This window comes from Crocodylus porosus, unplaced genomic scaffold, assembly GCF_001723895.1.
Source record: "Crocodylus porosus isolate Cpor-Errol unplaced genomic scaffold, CroPor_comp1, whole genome shotgun sequence".
NCBI classification, from domain to species: Eukaryota; Metazoa; Chordata; order Crocodylia; family Crocodylidae; genus Crocodylus; species Crocodylus porosus.
In genome coordinates, this window is record NW_017728949.1 from 28,267,698 (window position 1) to 28,287,770 (window position 20,073).

The window sequence follows — 20,073 nt, forward strand, 5'->3', positions numbered from 1 at the left end:
TGGGGGCTGGAGCAGACTCAGGAACCACATGGCCTCCACCGGCTCTGGGGAACTGCTCTGCTCCCCAACCCCTTCGGGCGAGCTTCACCCCAAGCTCTGATGCCATGCGCCTCCTCGCTGCCTTGTCTACCCAGGGGCAGGACGCACATGGCACCACACCGCTTTCAAAGGCTGCATCAAGGGAATGTAGAAGTATGTGCAGAGACTGTTGGGGTGCAGCTGAGCACAGGAGACTGCATGGTTGCACCACTTATGCGACTGAGGAGCACTGGACTTTACAGTGGGGCTTTAAGGAGACCCTCGAAGAGTCAAGATGTGTGGAGATTGGAGTCACAGCAGGATTGGAGCAGAGGGCATTGGTGCAGTGTGCAAATTTAAGGCAAGGTTTCTGTGGCGAGCCTGCAAGTTCGGGAACAGATGTGACCCTGAATTTGCCAAGTATGTGCTTGAGGCCTGTCCTTCCTCCAAGATTTCAGGGTAAACATTTTGCCAAAGGGGGAGAAAATTGGAAGTTTAACAAGACAGCTCATTTATCTTCCCATTGCTTCCAAATTCAAGATGATGGGCATGGGGTGGAAGATGGAAGGCCACTAGGTTGCCTTCACCTGTCTCTGGATATCCAGGGTGGGCACTGTAAAACACAACAGAAGTCCCACCCAACCTTGCCCCACACAAAGATCAGGGGCCACCCACATGCCCTCACATGGCTGTCTGGCACGCATCAGAGGGGCCTAGGCTCGTCCCGGGGACAATTTCCAGTTATTGGCCTTACAGTTGAATCCAAGTGTAATAATTTTTTTTTTTAGTTTATTCCTTTAAGTTAAAGAAATGATCATCTTTTGTTGTTATACTGTGTTATATTGTGGGGCAGACTAAAGTGGCGACCACCAAAAGGGGGAGGCAGGACTAATTCGGGAACGGACCAAAGCAACATGCTCATGGACGAAAGCAACGCGCTCACGGACTGCTACACTTTAGAGGGAACATTGGGTGCAGACTGAAAGTCTGTACTGCCCCCTCTCCTAGAATTGTTTCTAACCGTGGAAAATGTCCACTGCTAGAAATGAACATTGGAACACAACTTGAAAAATGTTATTGTGAAATCACTTGGAAAGAGAGGCTGTTTCGCAAGAAAATAGCACAAAGAATACAGAATTTATGCTTTATGACATTAGATATCAGTATCGTTTATAATTAACACAGCTAGATTTTTTGTATGCTTTAATTATACTAGATTGAGGAAGAGTACAGGTAGCATATGGAGGAGGATGTAGGGTCTAGAAACATAATATTATTTTTATGCTATGATGTCTAACAGTAATTTCTGGCCACTGATGAGCCTTTACCGATACCTTCAGGTAAATGATTGTATAAGTTTAGCACCAAAGTATTTCTCCCCACTTTACAACTGTGCAATATTAGGTTAAGAAAAGAAGTGGAAGAAAAAGGAAACAAATCAAATGACCTTGCATTTTATTTTCAACACCCTGAATACTCAGTCTAAACATTAAAATATCATGACTAAGCTAGTATAGCTGAATAATTTATGTTCAGTTAACTTCCACTGTACATTTAGAATCCAATTTTTTTAAAGGTGTCCATTGGTACTATCAAAGTCTGAACTAATAAACAGGCTAAAATTTGCAAAGGTCCTAAAAAAAATGGCACAGTAGAAACCAAGGTGTAAGACTATATTCTTTAAACACTTTTGCTGCCCTTTCACTATGGTCATTTTAAATACACACAACAAATAAAATTAAAGTAATTTATATAGTGACTCCCTAAACAGATCAGAAGGAAAACTGATTTTGTGGGCCAAATGTTCACGTGTACCATAAGTTCACTTCTAATTTTTAAACCAGCAAACAACTACAGGAACAAATGACAGAATTTAGATGTTTACTTTCTTTATTTTTAGGCTATTTTTGAAAATTTGGCCCCCTAAGTTCCTATAGAAAGTAGTCTCAAAATATAAACAGCTTTATAAACCCTTGTAGCTTTTAACTAGACTGCACTTTGCCAAGTGGAAATTCAAACTGAAGGTATATGAAGAATGAGACATAAAATATGATATTACCATTTTTGTGCTGTGTTCTTAAGGCAATGGAATTATAATTGGAGTGCATCCTAATTTTGCTCTAGAAATTCATACTAAACTTACTTTGTATGCTTTCTTAATTATAGCATTTCTAGGATGCTTTTAAAATTTAGTTTTGTCAAATTAATGGATTATAAATTTTAGTAATACACAACAGCTCAAAATAAAGGACTAAGGACAAGGTAGCTTCTGTCATATTTCAGAGAGGTTTAACAGAAAATGTCAATCACTATAACCATTCAAAGCTACTGCCATCATGGTAAGGAGACAACAGTTTAAGTAACCTTCCAAGTTACAGCAAAACCATTCTGTTTTACCCTAAGGCAGTGTCAATAATTTTAATTTTAGAAATGCAATAATTTGCTTTCTTGGGCTAGGTACAGACATTCAAAAAGCCCGAGGCAGAATAGATCTAAGTTACATGTTTTTCTGTAGGTGGTATAGTTTATATTGGTAGCAAACATAACACATGGAGGAGGTCAGGGGCAAATCTTAGACCAGGTTCCACCATTTTAAACCAGTCTGTGTTTGCTGAACTTCTGTTATGAGCATAAATCAGTTTTGTGTGCAGACCTTCCATTTTGTTTCAGGTGTAGACTGGTTTTTGATCACGTATACTGGTAAAAGTATAACATCTGTACTTGACCCAGACGTTTAAGGACTTTATCTGAAACCTTAGTGTTTCTACTGCAGTAAGCACTGTTTTAATACCAACAAACTACATTTCAGTAGAACTCTACACATGATCTTAGCCAAACGTTCACTTGTATCCATGCATACTACATAACTTCATCAACAGGAGACTAACAAGACTCTGAACTTTTCTTATCTTTATTTATGCTTGAGCTTTCAGCATTGCACATCAGATACCTGGTGTTTTAACCTATCTTTGAAGACAGATACTTGCATCAGACTGCAAGAATACAGTATTTCTCAACTGTCTTTGCATCAACAGATCAACAAGCACATTCAACAAACCTTCACTCGAGTCATTTTTCTTATCTAAAAGAGCTTTAAAAATCCGCATAAATCAATCCATTCAACTAATGCTTCTGGTTTATAAAAGATTAACTGCAATCAGTTAAACTGGAAGTTTATAACACAGTTCTTGATTGTAAAGTGTTTCTGTGCACACATTACACCAGGCACACAACTTATTAAAAAAGTCTGAAATACAAAAATATGGTTATAACATAGGAGTACCAAAAAGCACAGAATTAGAACAATTCTATTTTCGTAATGCCAATTTATATACACCCTCCCCCAAAATAAGAAACTTTTACATTCTATGTACTTTCCCCAAACTGACAACTTTAGCATACATTCTAAAAAACTGAGAGCAAGACCAACCTAATTTAATCCCTACTTCGTATCTATGCAGGTTGTACCAATCATCCCTCTTATACACAAGTGTGTATTATAAATAATTTTCACAAAATGTCACAAATGTTTTATTGCACATTATACATGCCAATATCTAAACAAAATCACTTGATTTTGTAATCACTTGATTAAAAAGCAGTTTAAATTCCTAGCAGTTATTTTTATCAGGAATACTATTCTATTTTTCAGTATTTAAAGCTAACTGGTAATTAAAGAAAAAAGCAGAACAAAAATATACTTCGAACTGTAGAGCTTTCATGACTTAAAGAAATACATGTCCCCTCCTTAATTTTACTGCTTCCAAGCATATAAAATAATTAAAAGTATCTGACCTAATTAAAAGCCTGTTTCAAAACCTTTACTAAAAATAAAAACCACACACAGATGCTGCATATACAGTCGTACATTCCTTCTGCTGTGCAGAACAGGATTTTCCTGAACCATGTTCCATTAAAGATCAAGTTACATATGTATTAGAGCTGTTTACTATTAAAGTTACTGTTTCATTCCCATAATTTTGCCAGCCTCTCCAATGATAGTAAACAATTAACCCTTTAGAACACCAGCACAGATTGGTATAAAAATGCATCCATAATCATCAATATTTTTATGATGCAATCTATATATCTTCTGTGTAAGCAGATTTATAGTATAATGAGATTAGTAATTTGTCATGAATATGAGATTTATGGTATGTTGCACTAAAATGAAATAACTAAACAAAGAGCGCATATCATATGTAAGAGTTGCCAGTTCGTAAAATGCTGCCACTGGACAAAGTCTGTATGTACTGCATGAACAAGAGATTTAACCATCAAGTGGTCAAATAATTTGCCAAGGGTTTCTAAAGCTATTAGCCACTGGCAGTGCCCCCCTCCCCCTCCAAAAAGGAAAAAAAAACCAAACTAACATTGCACTATTACAAAGAAACAAGTCCATGAAATGGAGCAGAACCAAACTGTAGTTAAGGTACAGCAACTTCAAGGAGACGGTTGTTTTTTCGTTTGCAAGTCGGGACATTGCCATTTCTCTGGTTTCCCTGTATGAATTTCACACATACTTTGTCTTGTCTGAATTGAACCAGGAACCTGAGATGGAACAGAATGGATTTTAATTAAGAAGGGTAAAACCACATGTTCAATAACATAGGCCTTTTTTGCAAGACTATGTACTAGATACTATAATACCTCCCAACATTATATTCTGCAGTTCCATGCGAGAAGGGTAATACTCTACCCTTCTATAATTCAAAAACAGCCTGCTTGAAAAAGCTGTATTAATATCTGGAAATATCAAAGTGACAAATAATTTGCTATACTGTCCATATAGCGACTTATATGCTTAAGATACTGGACAGACTAATCCTTTGTCAGTAAGGCAGTAAATGTTATTCCCATTTACAAATGAGAAAAACGTGTTGAATATGCACTAGAAATATAACTTGCCAATGCCCAACACTCCCCTCCCCCGGGTTTTGGTTTTCTCCACCCTGCTTTTGAGAAAGAATATATTTATTGGCTATAATCAAACAAACAGACGCTTGCTCAGTTGATAATATAAAGTATTCTATCTGTACAGAGTTTCTGAATTTTGGAATGTTCCAATTCCAGATAGCTTAATGTCAAACTCAAAGGACAGTGGTGACTTCATTATCAAAGCTCCTCAACCAGCTAGAGGTGCACCGATTCATCGGTCCATACTGGATCAGTACCGATATAAAGAAAATTGGTTGTATTGCAAATTGGGCCAATTCAGCCGATAATTTGGCTGATAAATGCCCGGGCATGCGCACAGTGGCAGCGTGGAGAGCTGTGTGCAGCTGGTAAGTCTGTTGGGGTAGAAGGGGCGAGGGGGGCAGATCAATGCCCCTCGCAGTGAGGGAGGGAGGGAGGCTGGGGCAGGTGCAACCCAGCCAGGGCAGGGCAGGGTGGAACCATGGCTCATCTGGGGGCCACAAGGGGAAGCATGTGCCCCTCAAGATCTGTGCAAGGCAGGGTGAGCTGCAGCCGACTCTTCTTGGTGGGGGTTGTGCTTGGGGTGGGCGGCAGCAACACTGGGAGAGGGACTACAGACCCCACAAACTTTGCCTCAGCTCCACCACCACCTGCCCTGAGCCCAGTCCACATCGAGAAGAGCCCAGAGTAGCCCTGACTCCAGCCCAATGGCAGCCTGCCCTGCCCTGTGGGCACATGTTCCCCCCCCTCCTCTTTACCGTGCCCCACCCTGCCCAGTTGGGCAACATCTGCCCCAGCCCTTGCCCCACTTCCTCCCTCACTGTGGGGGCATTGATCTGTCCCCCCATCCTCCTTCCCTCCCCCTCCCCCTTCTACCACAACAGACTTACTAGCTGCACACAGTTGTATTGGAAATTGGATTGGTATCGGCCGATATGCCTCCTTAAAAATCAGCTATTGGTATCGGCTTCCAAAATCTCTATCGGTGCACCCCTACAAACAACCTTGTGACAACCAGGGACTCTTCAGCCTGGAAAAGCGCAAGCTCAGGGGTGGTCTGGTGGCCACCTATAAGTTTATCAGGGGTGCTCATCAGGATCTGGGGGAGCATCTGTTCACCAGAGTGCCCCAAGGGATGACAAGATCAAATGGTCACAAACTCTACCGTGACAGATTCAGACTGGATGTAAGGAAGAACTTCTTTACTGTCCGAGTCCCCAAGGTTTGGAATAGACTGCCACTGGAGGAAGTTTAAACACCCACTTTGAACGCCTTCAAGACATATTTGGATGCTTATCTTGCTTGGATCCTATGATCCCTGCCGGCTTTCTGCCCCTGGGGCAGAGGGCTGGACTCGATGATCCTCCGGGGGCCCTTCCAGCCTGAATGTCTATGCAATCTGTGAAATCTATGAAATAGTAAAGTTCTATCATTCCTATTCTACAGTTTAGGATCTGTGGCCCAGACAGACTTAGTAATGTAGCCTAGAGTCACAAAGGAAATTAGTGAAAATCAGAGCTTGCATGAATATGGGTCTTCCAACACAGACTAGTTCTCTCACCACTGGACTGTCCTTCCCCCCCAGGCTTAAGTGCTTAATCACCTCTACTTCTTCTACTCCCTACCAGAAGTGTATCTGTGTGTGAGGGGAGGGAGGGAAAGGTGGTGAGCAGGGCACCAGACTCAGATGTCAATCTAATGGGGGCACCAGACTGATGGCCAGATACAGAGCCTCTGTCCCCTGCCCTCTCAGTCATACACTTCACAATATCTCCTTCCACATTATCAGAAGAAATGGAGGTTTTATCCCCCTCGTAGAGCAGAAACAAAGGCAGCAGAGAGGGAGGCAGCTAATGTCCATTTTTCTACACCATCTCAGTGGAAAAGCAGTGCATGCAGGGACTCTTCTTGCCATTTTCCCCTGCTTTGTATGAAGGACAAGAACTTCCTGTTATCTTTTGACTGGTGGTCTGTGAGCCAATCTGTGTGTTCAGCTGCAAAGGTTGCTTTACTTCTGATTTATCACATCACAATCAAGGATCATTTGTCATATTCACGTATTATCTTAGTCCCAAAATCAATAAAATTAATGTATGGGATGAAATGGCCTATGTTATATCCCCATACCTCTTCCTTTAATAAAGACTCCCCTAGAGCCAGTAATCCCTTTGACCAATAGCTTTGGCATTTTGCTTCAGACACTTCTTTACAATGAAGACCGTTCCTAAACTAAAAAAGCCAATGTACTGGAAGTGTAATAAAGACCATACCAGTGCTTCACTGAGATCCTGAGGGACTTCTTGTTTATGTGGAATAAACTAGGTTGCTTCTACAGTTAGTCTTCCCATGCAGTTGGTTCAATAAAAAAAATACTATCTTCCAAAAATCCTTCCTTCTACAATTTGTGGCACTGACAGCCAAGGTCCCATAACTATGAAAGCTTAGAACATTTTTGTTTGGATTCTTTCCATTCAATATTTCTGGAACATAGTAACTCTCATTTTTTATGTTCAATCCATTTTCACAACCTTCTATTTAGCAATCAGGAAATGTTATTTTCTCCTCATTTTTTAAGTTTCTGTGAGCCATTTCCTATTGTCCACAATCAATAAATATGGCTTCCTTAACCCTCCAATTCTACCGGGAGTGTAAAGCAGTCCTCTGAATCGCTGTAAAACATCAGCATACTCTTACTAAGCATTTCTGAATTTTTTCTCTTTCAACTGAATATTACCAAATGAAATGGTGCCTAAAAGAAATGCCAAGAACAGTAAACAAGATAGCAACAGACCACTCTTCGGCTTTTATTGCTCACTGACCTCAAAAGTCTTCCATAATAAGCCGATTTTCCTTTCAGCATCCTTAAGTCTTCCAGCAAAAGCCAAAACCTTTGAAAAATTTTCCCTTCAGCAGGAAACCACAAAAATCAAGTTGACTGAAGAGCTCAAGAGAGGAAGCGACTGCACTTTGCAGAGCTTCTTTTCAATACATGTTTCCTGCTATACAATCCCAGACCCTACAAAGTCACTTGCTCAGAGCTTGCAGTTACAGAGCATTCAGAAAATACCATTAGCCCCTGCATTCACAGGCTGTCAGCAGGGCTGCACTTTCCTTGACATTCTGACTTCCTGGAACAATACCTAGTGGTTGGTTTTTCATATCTGGTGAGAGTTTTGCTAACAACAGTAACAATATAATAGGAAAGGCAGCCCTATTAAATCTTGAACCAACTGACACAACCGATTGGTTCAGTTAGCCTTAGCCCTGCAGCATTATTCCAATTAACTATATGAACGTAAAAGTACTCCAATGGAAAGTTAGCACCCTCAACTAATCAAAACCTCATGTAAGTGGTATGCTTGTCTACTTCTGCTCTCTTCTCAAAAAGCAGTCATGAGGCTGTGTTTTTCTTCAACTCGTATCTGTGCTTGTGTTTTTAGAGTTTGCACTGCAAAAGGAACCATGGAACAATTTCTCACCATCAGTGGGGAGGGAACTGCTAAAAACTGTTAAATTATTCAGTGTGGGTAAATGCAAAGCATAACATATGCCTGAGGGGTTTTAATTTCCAAGACAAAGACATCCACAATAAAGGCTGGAAGGCCCAAAGGATTTAGGTTGTTAGCAGGAAAGATGACTGACAACCTCAGACAGAAGATCAAATAAGTGCGTTGGACAATCCAAGCCACACACGGGAACTAGATTTTGATACCATTCACCTCTCCATCCAATATTGTAAAACAGACCCTTATTGGGAACAGTCTTAATTCTTTTAGATGTGAAGAAAATGTGAAGTAAGGGTGAAGTATACTAGAAGGGATTTTGCTACTATATTAAGAAAAAACAGGGAGATGCTATTGTTTTCAAATTTTTGCTCAAATTTACATTAATTTGAAATGCATTTTTAAAAAGTATTTCCATAGTAAATGTCACAGAAATAAAGGACCCAACACTGGAATCCATGTTTATACATTGCTATTCAGTCACCAGCTGCACAATGCTTTCTTTTTCCAGTATTAGAGTCTTGACACACAAAGCTACTACAATGCTGCTCTGAAGGAAATACAAAAAAATAAACATACTCATCGGAAATCTCAATGTTGAGCTTCTGCTTGGTTTGACTGAGAGTGGTACGGTAAAGCTTGGTGGCCATTTCAATAAGGTGATCACTGCTGAACAGGAAATCCCCTTTACCAGCTGCTCCTGAGCCCTGAAACACAAAGAAACTTAGTTCTAATTGCCAAGAATACTCAGAAAAATCCTGCACTATTTATATAGTACATTTCAAAAGCCATCGTTCGTATGCCATCCTCCCATAATTAAAAAAAGCAGTGTTAAAGACCAGCAAAACATACCACTAATCAAGGTTAAAAGGAATGATTTCTACCACCAATAACCTGCAGCCTATTTTCTTCTAAATTAAAAAGAAATACAGCCCAAGTTTAGGCTTAAAATATTATCCAACCTTAATATCCAATAAGAAAGTCCCCTGGGTTTCTAAACAGCATGGTAAGTTTCCATTTGCTCCTAACTAAAAAGCCACTTACTTTTTTAGATCCCACAAAAGTGTATTATTTTAGTCTCCCTCTGCTGCCTGTACCACAACAAATCATGCTATTTTCAAGGAGGGAACGGATACCAACTGATGGTACCGGCACACAAGTGAATATTTTCGTATGGCAAGGCACTAGATAAATTGCATATGTTTAACAAAACAGCTGGGATAATGTCAGCTCCATTTATGAAACAAAAAAAATGCTGGCTTAATGGATATAAAGAGGTGATACAAACAATAAAGAGAAAAAAAACCGAAACTATCTTTAAATTGGCAACCAAATTAGTTACGTAATAATGTTGACTTCTTTGACCTTCCAGAAAACTTGAATGGTAAAATAATTACCAGCAAATGCAAAAAGCTGCAATAAGTACATAATATAAAGATAAAATAATAATACATGCTTTTTAAAAAGCATATAGTAGATGTTAATGGACATCTAAAGAAAAATACTGGTAAGCCATTTACACTGATCTTTCCTAAACAGGAAAGAAATACTGGGCCTAATGTCATATTTCAGTGACACTCAAGAATCAGGGAAAGTTATAAAAGGAGTGAAAAAAACCAGAAATTTAAGTGTGAATAAAACACAAAATACGGTGCCATTTATCTCATGGAAAGAGTATAACATTGAGAAGACTCGAGCAAAATTTGACGTCTTATTTTCATAAATGAACAAATAACTCAAGAATTAGCAACTACACTACTGGGTTTGGTAGGTTCAAATCCACTGTTTCACAACTATGGCACATTTTGTACATCTGTCTTAAACCTACATGGTCTTAAATCTAACACTGAAATTGACTGTGCTTCTGCTAAGTCACTTTATCATTTAATTCAAAGTTAAATTCTACCTCTTTGAGGTGCACAGCAAAAAAACCATCATTTTGGGAACTCATGGACACTTTAGTAACATCTCCCAAGGGAACCTCTGATTTGATATTTCCAGACTTCTGATCAGCAAGTAGGACATTACTGTTTGTTAGCAAGAAAATCCTGGATGTAGCCTGCCAAAAAAAAAAAGTTAGCTATATAAACACACCGATGAGACCTTCACACAGTATCTGATTAAAAGAGCAAAGGTTCATCAAGTTAAGAGCACTGGCCCAGATTTTTAAACCTGTTTTAAAATTTCAGTGCATCCTGCAGTTCGATTAGCCCCACTGAAAACTAGGTCACTTATTTATGTGACTGGATTCAGAAACCTAAAAACATTAAAAACTCGGTTTCTTCATTCTAGCCCTACTATTATGTAAATCACAATCTAAGTTACATACATAGAGTTGTACAATCTAAAAATAAAAATTCAGCATACATACATACATACATACATACATACATACCTGAAACAAAAATCAGAATGACCCTGATTATATATTCCCCATGCACTGTCAATATCCACTGAATTCAATCTAAATTCTGGGTGCATAATGTATAAAGAATTGAGCCTAGGATATATACATTTTTAAATATGAGAAGCTAAGATTAGTTTTAAAACTAGTTCTAAAATTTTAAGCATATGGTAACAAAAATTAACAGTTCTATTTAGTAACTGCCATTAATAATTCTTTTAATAACTGCTTTTTAAAATATAATATATCTACCACATTTAATTTGCATTAGTTGTTAGAACTGTCATTTTAACTGGCTAGTTTTTTGCATTTAATTGAATTCCAATTTCTACCCAATAGCAGTTTAACTTACAATTAAAAACATTAATCATCTAGTAAATAAAAATGTCTTTCACTATTTTCTTACAAAATAAAATAAGTGTTAAATTCCTGTTAACCTATTAATTTGCTTAAAATGTGCATGTAATTTATTCTCTTGGTTAGCAAAATGTAGTATCAAATGTAAAGGCTAAATTTAACTGCAAATCAACATGGCTTAATGGTTACTAATCAGTGAGAATCAATCTCTCTTTAGTAAAACAGTTCCAAATTACAAATGCAAAAATCAAACTAAAATAGAGTAAAGAGTATGTGTATCAAAATTAAAACTGGTCATTTAAATCACTCCTCCTGAAAGTACCTTCAAATCGGTATTTTATTACCTTCAGAGTAAGTTGAAACAAAAATGCAACCACCCTATATGTTCACTTAAAACAAAAACCATTGTGTCAAAATGTCCTTCTAGGTGAAACAGTTCTATTTGATTACCTTCCCATTAGCTCTATTGATTTTATTCACAACTTCAGCAATGATGATCTTTTCATCCACAGCATCTTTGAGTTTTTTGTACTTTGGGTTTTTGCTGATTTCCAGATAAGCCCCTTGGAATGGCTGTCCAACACTATTAAAGGATAAAAATATAGGAAACACGGAAATTTAAATCCTCTAACATTCATACCCTAGTGTAGGGTCTGCAATGTTGCTGCAATACATACAGCAGTCCCCAATACTATATTCACAGGTATCTAGTTTGATGCACTCCCTCCACGTAAGTTTGTAAAATGTATGGTGAACATCATGAAAATATGTAAGAGTATAGAAAAATAGGGCTGGAGAAGACCTCAGGAGTTCATTAGTCCAACCCCAGCTCATGGCAGGATCTCCCCTACCTAAAACATCCAAGCTGACTCTCCAATTTGTCATAGGCTCCGTTTTTTTTAAAGAGTTGGAGTAACAGGGAACCCTAACCCTGTTACTAAGAGACAGGGTAGTCCCTTTAAGTCCAGAACCTTCCAGTCACAGCTGGCAGGTCAAGTAGGGGTTAAGGCTCAAGCCCTGTCAGCTAGTCAGGTGACAGGAAGAGGAAGGCCAGGACCCTACATATGGCAAGTGGAGAGGGCCAGAGGGACAGCAGGGAGGTGGACTCCTAATGACCATGGTGCTATGGTTGCAGTCTCTGTCAGAAGACTACGCCATGCCCTGAGCCATCCTCATGATCACCTAAAGTAAGCAGGCATGTTACCTCTCGTTTCTATATTATAATTTTTCCATTATATGGCTTTTAAAGCCTATGTTTTGTGTTGAATGTTAAGACTGGTGGTTTGGATGAGGCTGTTTGGGGAAGGAGGAGGAGGCCTCATTGGGGCCCACTGAAGTGTGAGGACCCCAGCGCCAGAAAGGGCGCAATATTCAGGGGTCAGCTGACCCTAGCATCAGAGAGGGCATAGTACTCGGGGGGCGAGCTGAACCCAGAGCCAGAGAGGGCGCAGTATTCAGGGGTGAGCCGAACCCAGGATCAGAGAGGAGCAGGAGCCGGATTGAGGGTTTTTTTGAGAGCTAGAGCCTGGGAGTCAAACCCTGATTCGTGGGGGTTTTTTTTGACTGATAGGCCTAGCTAGAGAGGAAACGGGTCGCCCCACAGCAGCCAAGACCCCAACATAAAGAGGAATTCACAAATACCATCTGTGAGGCTTGGGCTGTGGTGTAGGGGAGGAACGAAGCCACAGCTAGTGCCCCCTGGCATCAGGGAATGCAATGGGCAGCCTCCCGCTTAATTAACAACATTTAATTAACAAAGCATGGCAGGAAAGAAGGCAGGCAGTTGGTCCATAACAGGTGGGGGGCCAACAGTAAATGGACCCCAAGCAGGCCCCTCCTTTACAGTTGGGTACCTCACAACTGCTTTTTTATCTCTGTGCAAGATTTGGACTCTACTTAGTTCTATGTATTTTAAATATTACAAAGAAGCCCATATGTGATGTTATGAGTCATAGCAGAAATTAGAGAGCAATGCATAAGACATGATGTTCAACTACTAAAGCAAGGACAGCACAACATTACCATGAAACAACTGGAATTCTCAAAGTACAGGTGTTATGATGGTACAGGTGTTGCTGTCATTGCTTCTTCAGCAAAAGAAGCTGTCCCTCAACGTTTGGCTACTGGTGCCATATGATCACAGCAGAAAAACCAACTAAACTCTGCATTTGGAATTTACTGTAGCATCTGAGGGAGGCTGCAAAATGCTGAAGTGTATTATATACACATTCTTGTATTCACTGACAGCACCAGTGTGGGACAGAATAACTTCAAAAGGTAAGTGGATGATGGGATGTTTTTCTCACTGGAGATATTGTTTGATGGTAAAATGAACCAAACTAAAATGAACAATCTAAAGAACAGGACTTTCTTCTACACTGATTAACTTCAGATTTTATCACTGAATCTTTCTACACAAGCCTAATTTAAGAAGAGTTTATATTTATAAAAATATAGCAAATGTATCTTTCCTACAATATTCTAAATTTTCTCCCATGAATCATTTTTGCTTCATTCAGTGTTCTTCAAGACACTCAAGATGCTTCTGCTGAAACAGCTCCATGTCTCAGTTCCACTCATGTCTTAAATTCCAATTCAACTTCTTTAAAGATACCTAAACCTTACTCTGTCATTTATACTGCACTAGAAAAATATGTTAGCCACTCAAATAACTACATAGACAGCTGCTGCAGCCACTTAAGCAATATTAACTGCACAGGCAGCATTATCACAGAACTTTTCAGAAATGTTGATATTTTCAGGTCTTTATCTATCTGAGACATTGCGAAGAGAATTTTAGGGTGTATAATTTTTAGCCAATCTAAAATCTGTCTGAATAGAAAAAGGCTTTCGAATAGAAACAAATACCTACATAACTGTAGCTTTCAAGTTTCACTATTTAAAAGCATCTCTTACATGTCTCACTGTAAAATGACCTAGTCTTTGTACTAACATTGCCACACAGAATTGCTTACGAAAACACAGCGTCAGTTAAGCTTGAAAAGCAAACCTGTTAGCAGAAACTATTTTTGTTTGCTTCTTTTGTTTGTATTAGCACAGAGCTGAAAAAAAATCATTGCAACAGGTATTACACAACCAGAGTTTTAAAGCAACCAGTCATCACTGGCTGTTGCTGGAGATGGGATGAAGTAGTAAACTCTCCCTGTTGCCCTCCCCATGTAGAATTTGAGTGACTGGGGTTTGTGTTGTGCGGCAAACTCCTTCTTCATTGCCTCTGCTGGGTTGTCATTGCCTGTGTACATCCTTTCCTCTTCCTCTGAGGTTACTTGTAAAAAAAAACACTACCATCTAAGCCAAGAAGGAAGAGGTAGCTGGTTTCCTTTACTATTTACTGTATAGAGGACACACCTTTCTCCTGTATTTGTGCTCTTGGCCCCTGCACAGGACCCAGCTGTATTTGCAAACAGTCTCAGAACTTACAGTGACAAAATGTGCTGGTTTCTGGTAACGAGTAGCAAGGTGATTTTGCCTAATGAAAATAACAACAAAATCATGGAAGAGTTGCTGCTCATCAAGCCAATGATGCATACACTACACATTTTCAGAATTGTCATTAGAGTTTACAAAGGTCCACAAACACATGGCAATTTCTACTGGCTAGGATAAACTAAATTTTCTCCTTAATCTCCTAAATCTATGCGAGGATGCAGTATTTAATCTTATGCTATGAGCTGTGCTACCAAAATAATTCATTACCTGGCTGGATATAAAGCCTTCTTGTCCTTGAAAAGTTCACTGGCTTCCAGTTTTTCTTCATATACCAGTTTCTGTTGATCTGTGAATTGGTCTCTGTACTTTTTACACTAGAAAACATGCCATATTAAATGAATCATAAATCGCTCTTTGAAATATACTTTCAAGTAGCAGACACCACTGGTTAGTATTCACTTATTGCTCAGGATGCATCGTATATTTCTGGAGTGAATCAACTCCATCCTTCATACCACTGTAACATAGCAACTACTAACAGAGGCACTTCAGCTCTCCCTTACACTAGATACTTTGGATTTCTATTGGAAATAGTTTCTAACACACTTAAAAGAAAATATTTAATTTACACATGGTTTAAAGTTCAGTTAGCTAAAATTCCTTCAGATCCCAATACTGCCCAAATATAAAAAGCCTCTTTATACAGTATAACCTCATAAATCTGGATATCAAAAATCCAGAATTAGCAAAAATCCAGCAGTTTTTAAAACTATACTCCATTGGGAGTAGCAGCAGCCAGTCCTGGAGCAGTGGAAGGGGAAGCTTATACACAGCAGCTGCCACTGCCATCCACCGCTCCAGTTTCAAAAATCAGAAATTTTCACACTTCCAGCACATGCTCGGTCCCGAGCATACCGGATTCATGAGGTTATACTATACATCTTTTTGGGTATAGGCATACTGTCCCACTGTCATTTAACATAACTCAGGCAACTATCAGGCTTATCTTATGCCTTTTACCAGACACCACTATAATTTCATAAACGTTTCATTTTAGAATCACTTTGCTTGAGGTCTTTTACTTCGAACATTAACACAATTTTCAGAAATCAAATTTAAAATATAAGCAAATAAAATCAAATACATACGAACATATGCATAAAACAGTGTGGCTGAAGAAAGTTTAAATTTTTTGTAATTTTTGGTAAGTCTGAAAAGTACTTTAAAAGAATTACATTCAGAGAATTCTGCCCACGACAATTTGCGGAAAACACAACTGCAGTGAGGCCACAGCTGCTGAATGACCAGCACTAAGTGTCTCTATAGCCCTGAAAAAAGTTCTTACCTATTCCTACACGAAAAGGTCCAAAACAAAATTTCTGCTAATCACAGTTCACATGCAAAATTTTCTGCTGATTATTTGTAGTGATGGATTAAGAGGCAGTGCCTATCCTGGCCATGAATATTAAGATTATAATAAACCTCAATCTAATTAATAGGCAGAATACGCATTAATATGATTCAAGTAACAGCAGATGGAAGACAAAATACTTCATTTTCCTCTTCTAGCCTATGTAAGGCTACAATTTACCTTGAAGGCCAAGTGGAATGATTCAAAGGAAAAAATGTGTGTGAAGCAGAACCATTCTGGCAAAAACTGGAAGAATTCTTTCCTAAAAAATGCACAGCCCATGAACAAACTTTCTAATTCACAACCAAATTTTATATAATCTCAACCAAAACATTCCCTACCCTCCACAAGTGGAAGATCCTCTTTAGCTCATTGTGAGTTGAATCCAAGAAGAGGTAAGGCCTTGCTGGCCAGTTTTTGTCTACTGGTGACAGAGAAGGCATCTTAGTCTTCATTTCCAAGAAGTATTTTTGTATCTGTGATAAATTTGAAAGCAAGTCATTTAATTAATTCCTCCCATTAGAGTTACTAAAACAAGGAAGATGCTGTCGTCTGGCGAAATGTATCATCATTTAACTGCAATTCCCAACTTTATTAAAACTTGCTCATGAATTTGGAAAGCTAAATGTACTTAAAAATGCCATTGAGGCAGGGGTTAGAGCTGCTTAATGGCATTTGCTGAGCGTTCTCATAGCTTTAAAACTCGTTACTGCTCCTTCTTTACAGCACTCAAATGTTTAAGCTTTCAAGCTGACACTTACACAATTTGATAATGCCTTACAAAGACTGCTAATATTTCATGTAGCTATACATGTGGTAGAAAACAAGCTTTTAAAACATGTATAAGTGTGCATACGTACAATTTTCTGAAGTATAAATTCAGAAATTTTTTTTCCAGCATTGGCTCTGAAGAATTTCCTGTATTCTCTCCGAACCTGAAAAAAATTAAACACACCCTCAGAACAAAACACACATCTAAAGTGTATCCAAGAATTCATTCTATAAATGCACAGAAGCATTTGTAGAAAAATTCTAAGAAAGTATGAACTTTCAGGTACAGTCCCTGGATGCAACTGAAAAACACAGAACACTCAAGTTATGGGGAACACTCATGCACATAAAGACAAGTAACCTAAAATATAATTCTTTGCACCTTGAAAAATACATTTCCAATTTAGCAATACGTTTCCAAAAAAGGAAGCACTCTTAGAAGAGAAAAATTATACATAAAAAAAAAGTATTCTTTGAAGAGAATTATCAGAAACACAAGTTAGTGGTGACTGCGACAAGCAGTGAATTTCCATAACTGTTGCTTAGTCAGCCAACTTACAAAATAATAAAGTTTAGAAGAAAAATCCTTTATTAATCATTAAAAGCCACTTTTATAGGAGACTTTTCATTTTTACTTTATGTATGTGATTTTACATGTTACTCTAAGTGTGCATCTACAAGTGCACTTTACTGCAGAGTTGTCTTATTAGCTCTGCAGTGAAGTGTTACTGTGTACATGTGCACCTGTATTAAGGCATAGTAAATTAACTAACTCTGTTGGAGGATAGTACTGTCTGGGACACGTACAATCCTAGGGTGGAGTCATTTAGTAGACTGAAACGCACACAGATGGTGACTGGGGCACAAGGATGCTACAGTGTGGGGTCTGCCAGCTGGCTAGCCCTGTACTATAGCACCCTCTTGCTTTAACCAGTCTCTCTGCAGTACCCTGATCTGGGGTGGAGCAGCCCCAAGCTTGCAGGGTGACCGCCAGGGCCCTCTCCCATCCTTGGGCTGCTCTGCCCCAGCATAACATGCTGCAGGCCTGGGTGCATGTGTAAACACGGCACCCAGAAGAAATAAACTCTGGCACAAACTACACCGGAGTTTATTTCTGCACGCTAACTGCACATGTAGATACACCCTAAGATACTTGATTGTTCTTATCAGTGTTCATTATCATGGTCACTAACTTCCTGTATCATAATCAATTCCAAACTGAAACAGCACATACTTGGATTCAAGTTTTGCAGCAAGCCCAAAAATGCATACAAAGCTAGCTGAAATTTACCAACCTTTTTACAAACCTTACCCAGTTTGGAACAAACTCACTGAGAGTTTCAGTGAGAATCATGAAAAGCACTGTGGCTTTGAAGTTATCTTCAGATCAAAAAAGTTAATGGTTTGGCTAACTTGCTTTGTGTTCTTGGGTTCACACCTGAACCAAAAAACTGTGACATCCTGTGATTTGGATAAATCCCAAAAGCAAAGAGATTCCCAAAACTCAATGCAGCCAGACCTTTGTCCCATCCTGAGTTACATACATTCTACTGCAACTCACTATTTTGAAAACAAAAATCTTTCAACTTTCTGACAAAAACATACAACACAGGAAAAGCTACTCTTTAATCACAAATTGATGGATTAACAGAATTAACATTATTTGTACAACTTTCCTCTTACTAAGCTTCTCCAATATTGTTCATAATTTTTCTTGCTAGTTAAGTAAGAAAAATTCTGAGTTTTCATATGTTACTATATGCCATAGCTTTTATTTTGATTAACTTCAGAAATTCAGTAAAGTGTATAAATTCATTATGCTACTAAAGTTTAGCCCTCTGGTTAGCACAACCCCTATAACTGTAATTTTATGATGTATATCATCTTCCTAACAACAGATTAGTACCTGCAACCCCAATCCCCATCTAAAATATGAAAGGGAACTTCCTCAGACACACTACCCCCATATCTCACCAAGTCCTCCTTAGCTAGTACACTCCATGAGCAGTAATATTTCCCAGCTTAGTTTTTAATGTATTAGTTTATGCTCTCTCTATTAACTCTCTCTCTCCTCCAGCCCCTCACACCACCTGCCTCTCTCAGTAGAGTAGGAAAGACATATCAATAATACAATTCCTTTGTGGAAGTGCTAGAGTTTCAAGTCAGCCTATATCTGGGAAGTTTTATTCATGCTATTCAATCAAAACAGGAAAATAAGTCACAAATTTAGAAAACCTTGATCATGAAAGTTCCTTCCCCATACATCTCAGGTGAAAAGATATCTAGTGCCCAACCAAGCAAACAACTCCCTACAGTTGCTTATAGTTATGATTGTATGTAGCTAGAATCTTGCCACAGAATTTAGTCTGTTTTCATTTGCAGAACAACTGTGAGTTTTATGTGCATTATAAAAAGAGATTATACTATAAATAAATTGTTTAAAAGAATCATAGCATATTTAGACAAAGACGTATCTTTGCTGTATAACATGATAAAGGTTTTGAAATCCTTAAAAAAGCATGTTTGATATGCAGTGGCCCTCTTGACTTTTCAGAAGGGCCACTTTCTTGGTTTCTTATCATAAAACTTGACCTACTTTGACACCAGTACCTTATAAGTGGGAGTCCAATCTGAAGAGTGACTTCTGAAAAATGGCACCTTAAAACACCCAGATCTGCTTCCAAGGTATATATCGAGTCTCAATAAATTTTTCTTAAAGAAGTTTTTACTACTTTTTATTACAGTTAATACAAACATTTGAACCTCTTTGGAAAAAATGAGATAAAGTTCTTCTGGGTCATGTTATCATCAAATATAACACCCACTAAATCACGGGTTGGCAACCCCCAGCACACATGCTGAGCACAGCACACAAGGCCATTTTGCTCGGCACGCCACAGCCAGCCCCAGTAACTGCTGCCAGCGATGGAGCCTGGGCTGTGCCCAGCAGGGCTTGCAGCGTCCCAGCTGCCTGCTGGGAGCAGCCCGGGGTCCCAGCTGGCAGCAGCTACCCAGAGCCAGGGCGGCTACAGCCAGGAGGCAGCACGGAGCAGATGCTGGAGCTGTAGAGCCCAGCGCAGCTGTTTGCAGCCTGACCACTGCTTGCTGCCACTGCCCAGAACCCAGGCTGGCTACAAATAGCTGTGCCTGGCTCTGGAACCCTGCTATCACCTGTGCCGGGAGCGGGGCTATGCTGTCTCAGGCCCCTCCCTCACTGCCTGCTCCAACATGCAGGTGCACGC

General features: G+C 39.1%; 1 protein-coding gene across 6 annotated transcripts in view; it reads right to left on the reverse strand.

Annotated features, from left to right (window-relative positions):
* Positions 1–1,456: 1,456 nt before the first annotated feature.
* The window catches only part of MYO1B (myosin IB), a 183,936-nt gene continuing 165,319 nt past the window's right edge, over positions 1,457–20,073 (reverse strand). For all 6 annotated transcript variants that reach the window (XM_019554102.1, XM_019554106.1, XM_019554104.1 and 3 more), the window contains 7 exons: positions 16,921–16,995; positions 16,402–16,536; positions 14,917–15,023; positions 11,650–11,782; positions 10,345–10,497; positions 9,018–9,145; positions 1,457–4,569 (listed from right to left, as the gene is read on the reverse strand). In XM_019554102.1, coding sequence (XP_019409647.1) covers positions 4,446–4,569; positions 9,018–9,145; positions 10,345–10,497; positions 11,650–11,782; positions 14,917–15,023; positions 16,402–16,536; positions 16,921–16,995 — 855 coding nt within the window. In that variant the 3' untranslated portion in view covers positions 1,457–4,445. The remainder of the gene's footprint in view (positions 4,570–9,017; positions 9,146–10,344; positions 10,498–11,649; positions 11,783–14,916; positions 15,024–16,401; positions 16,537–16,920; positions 16,996–20,073) is intronic.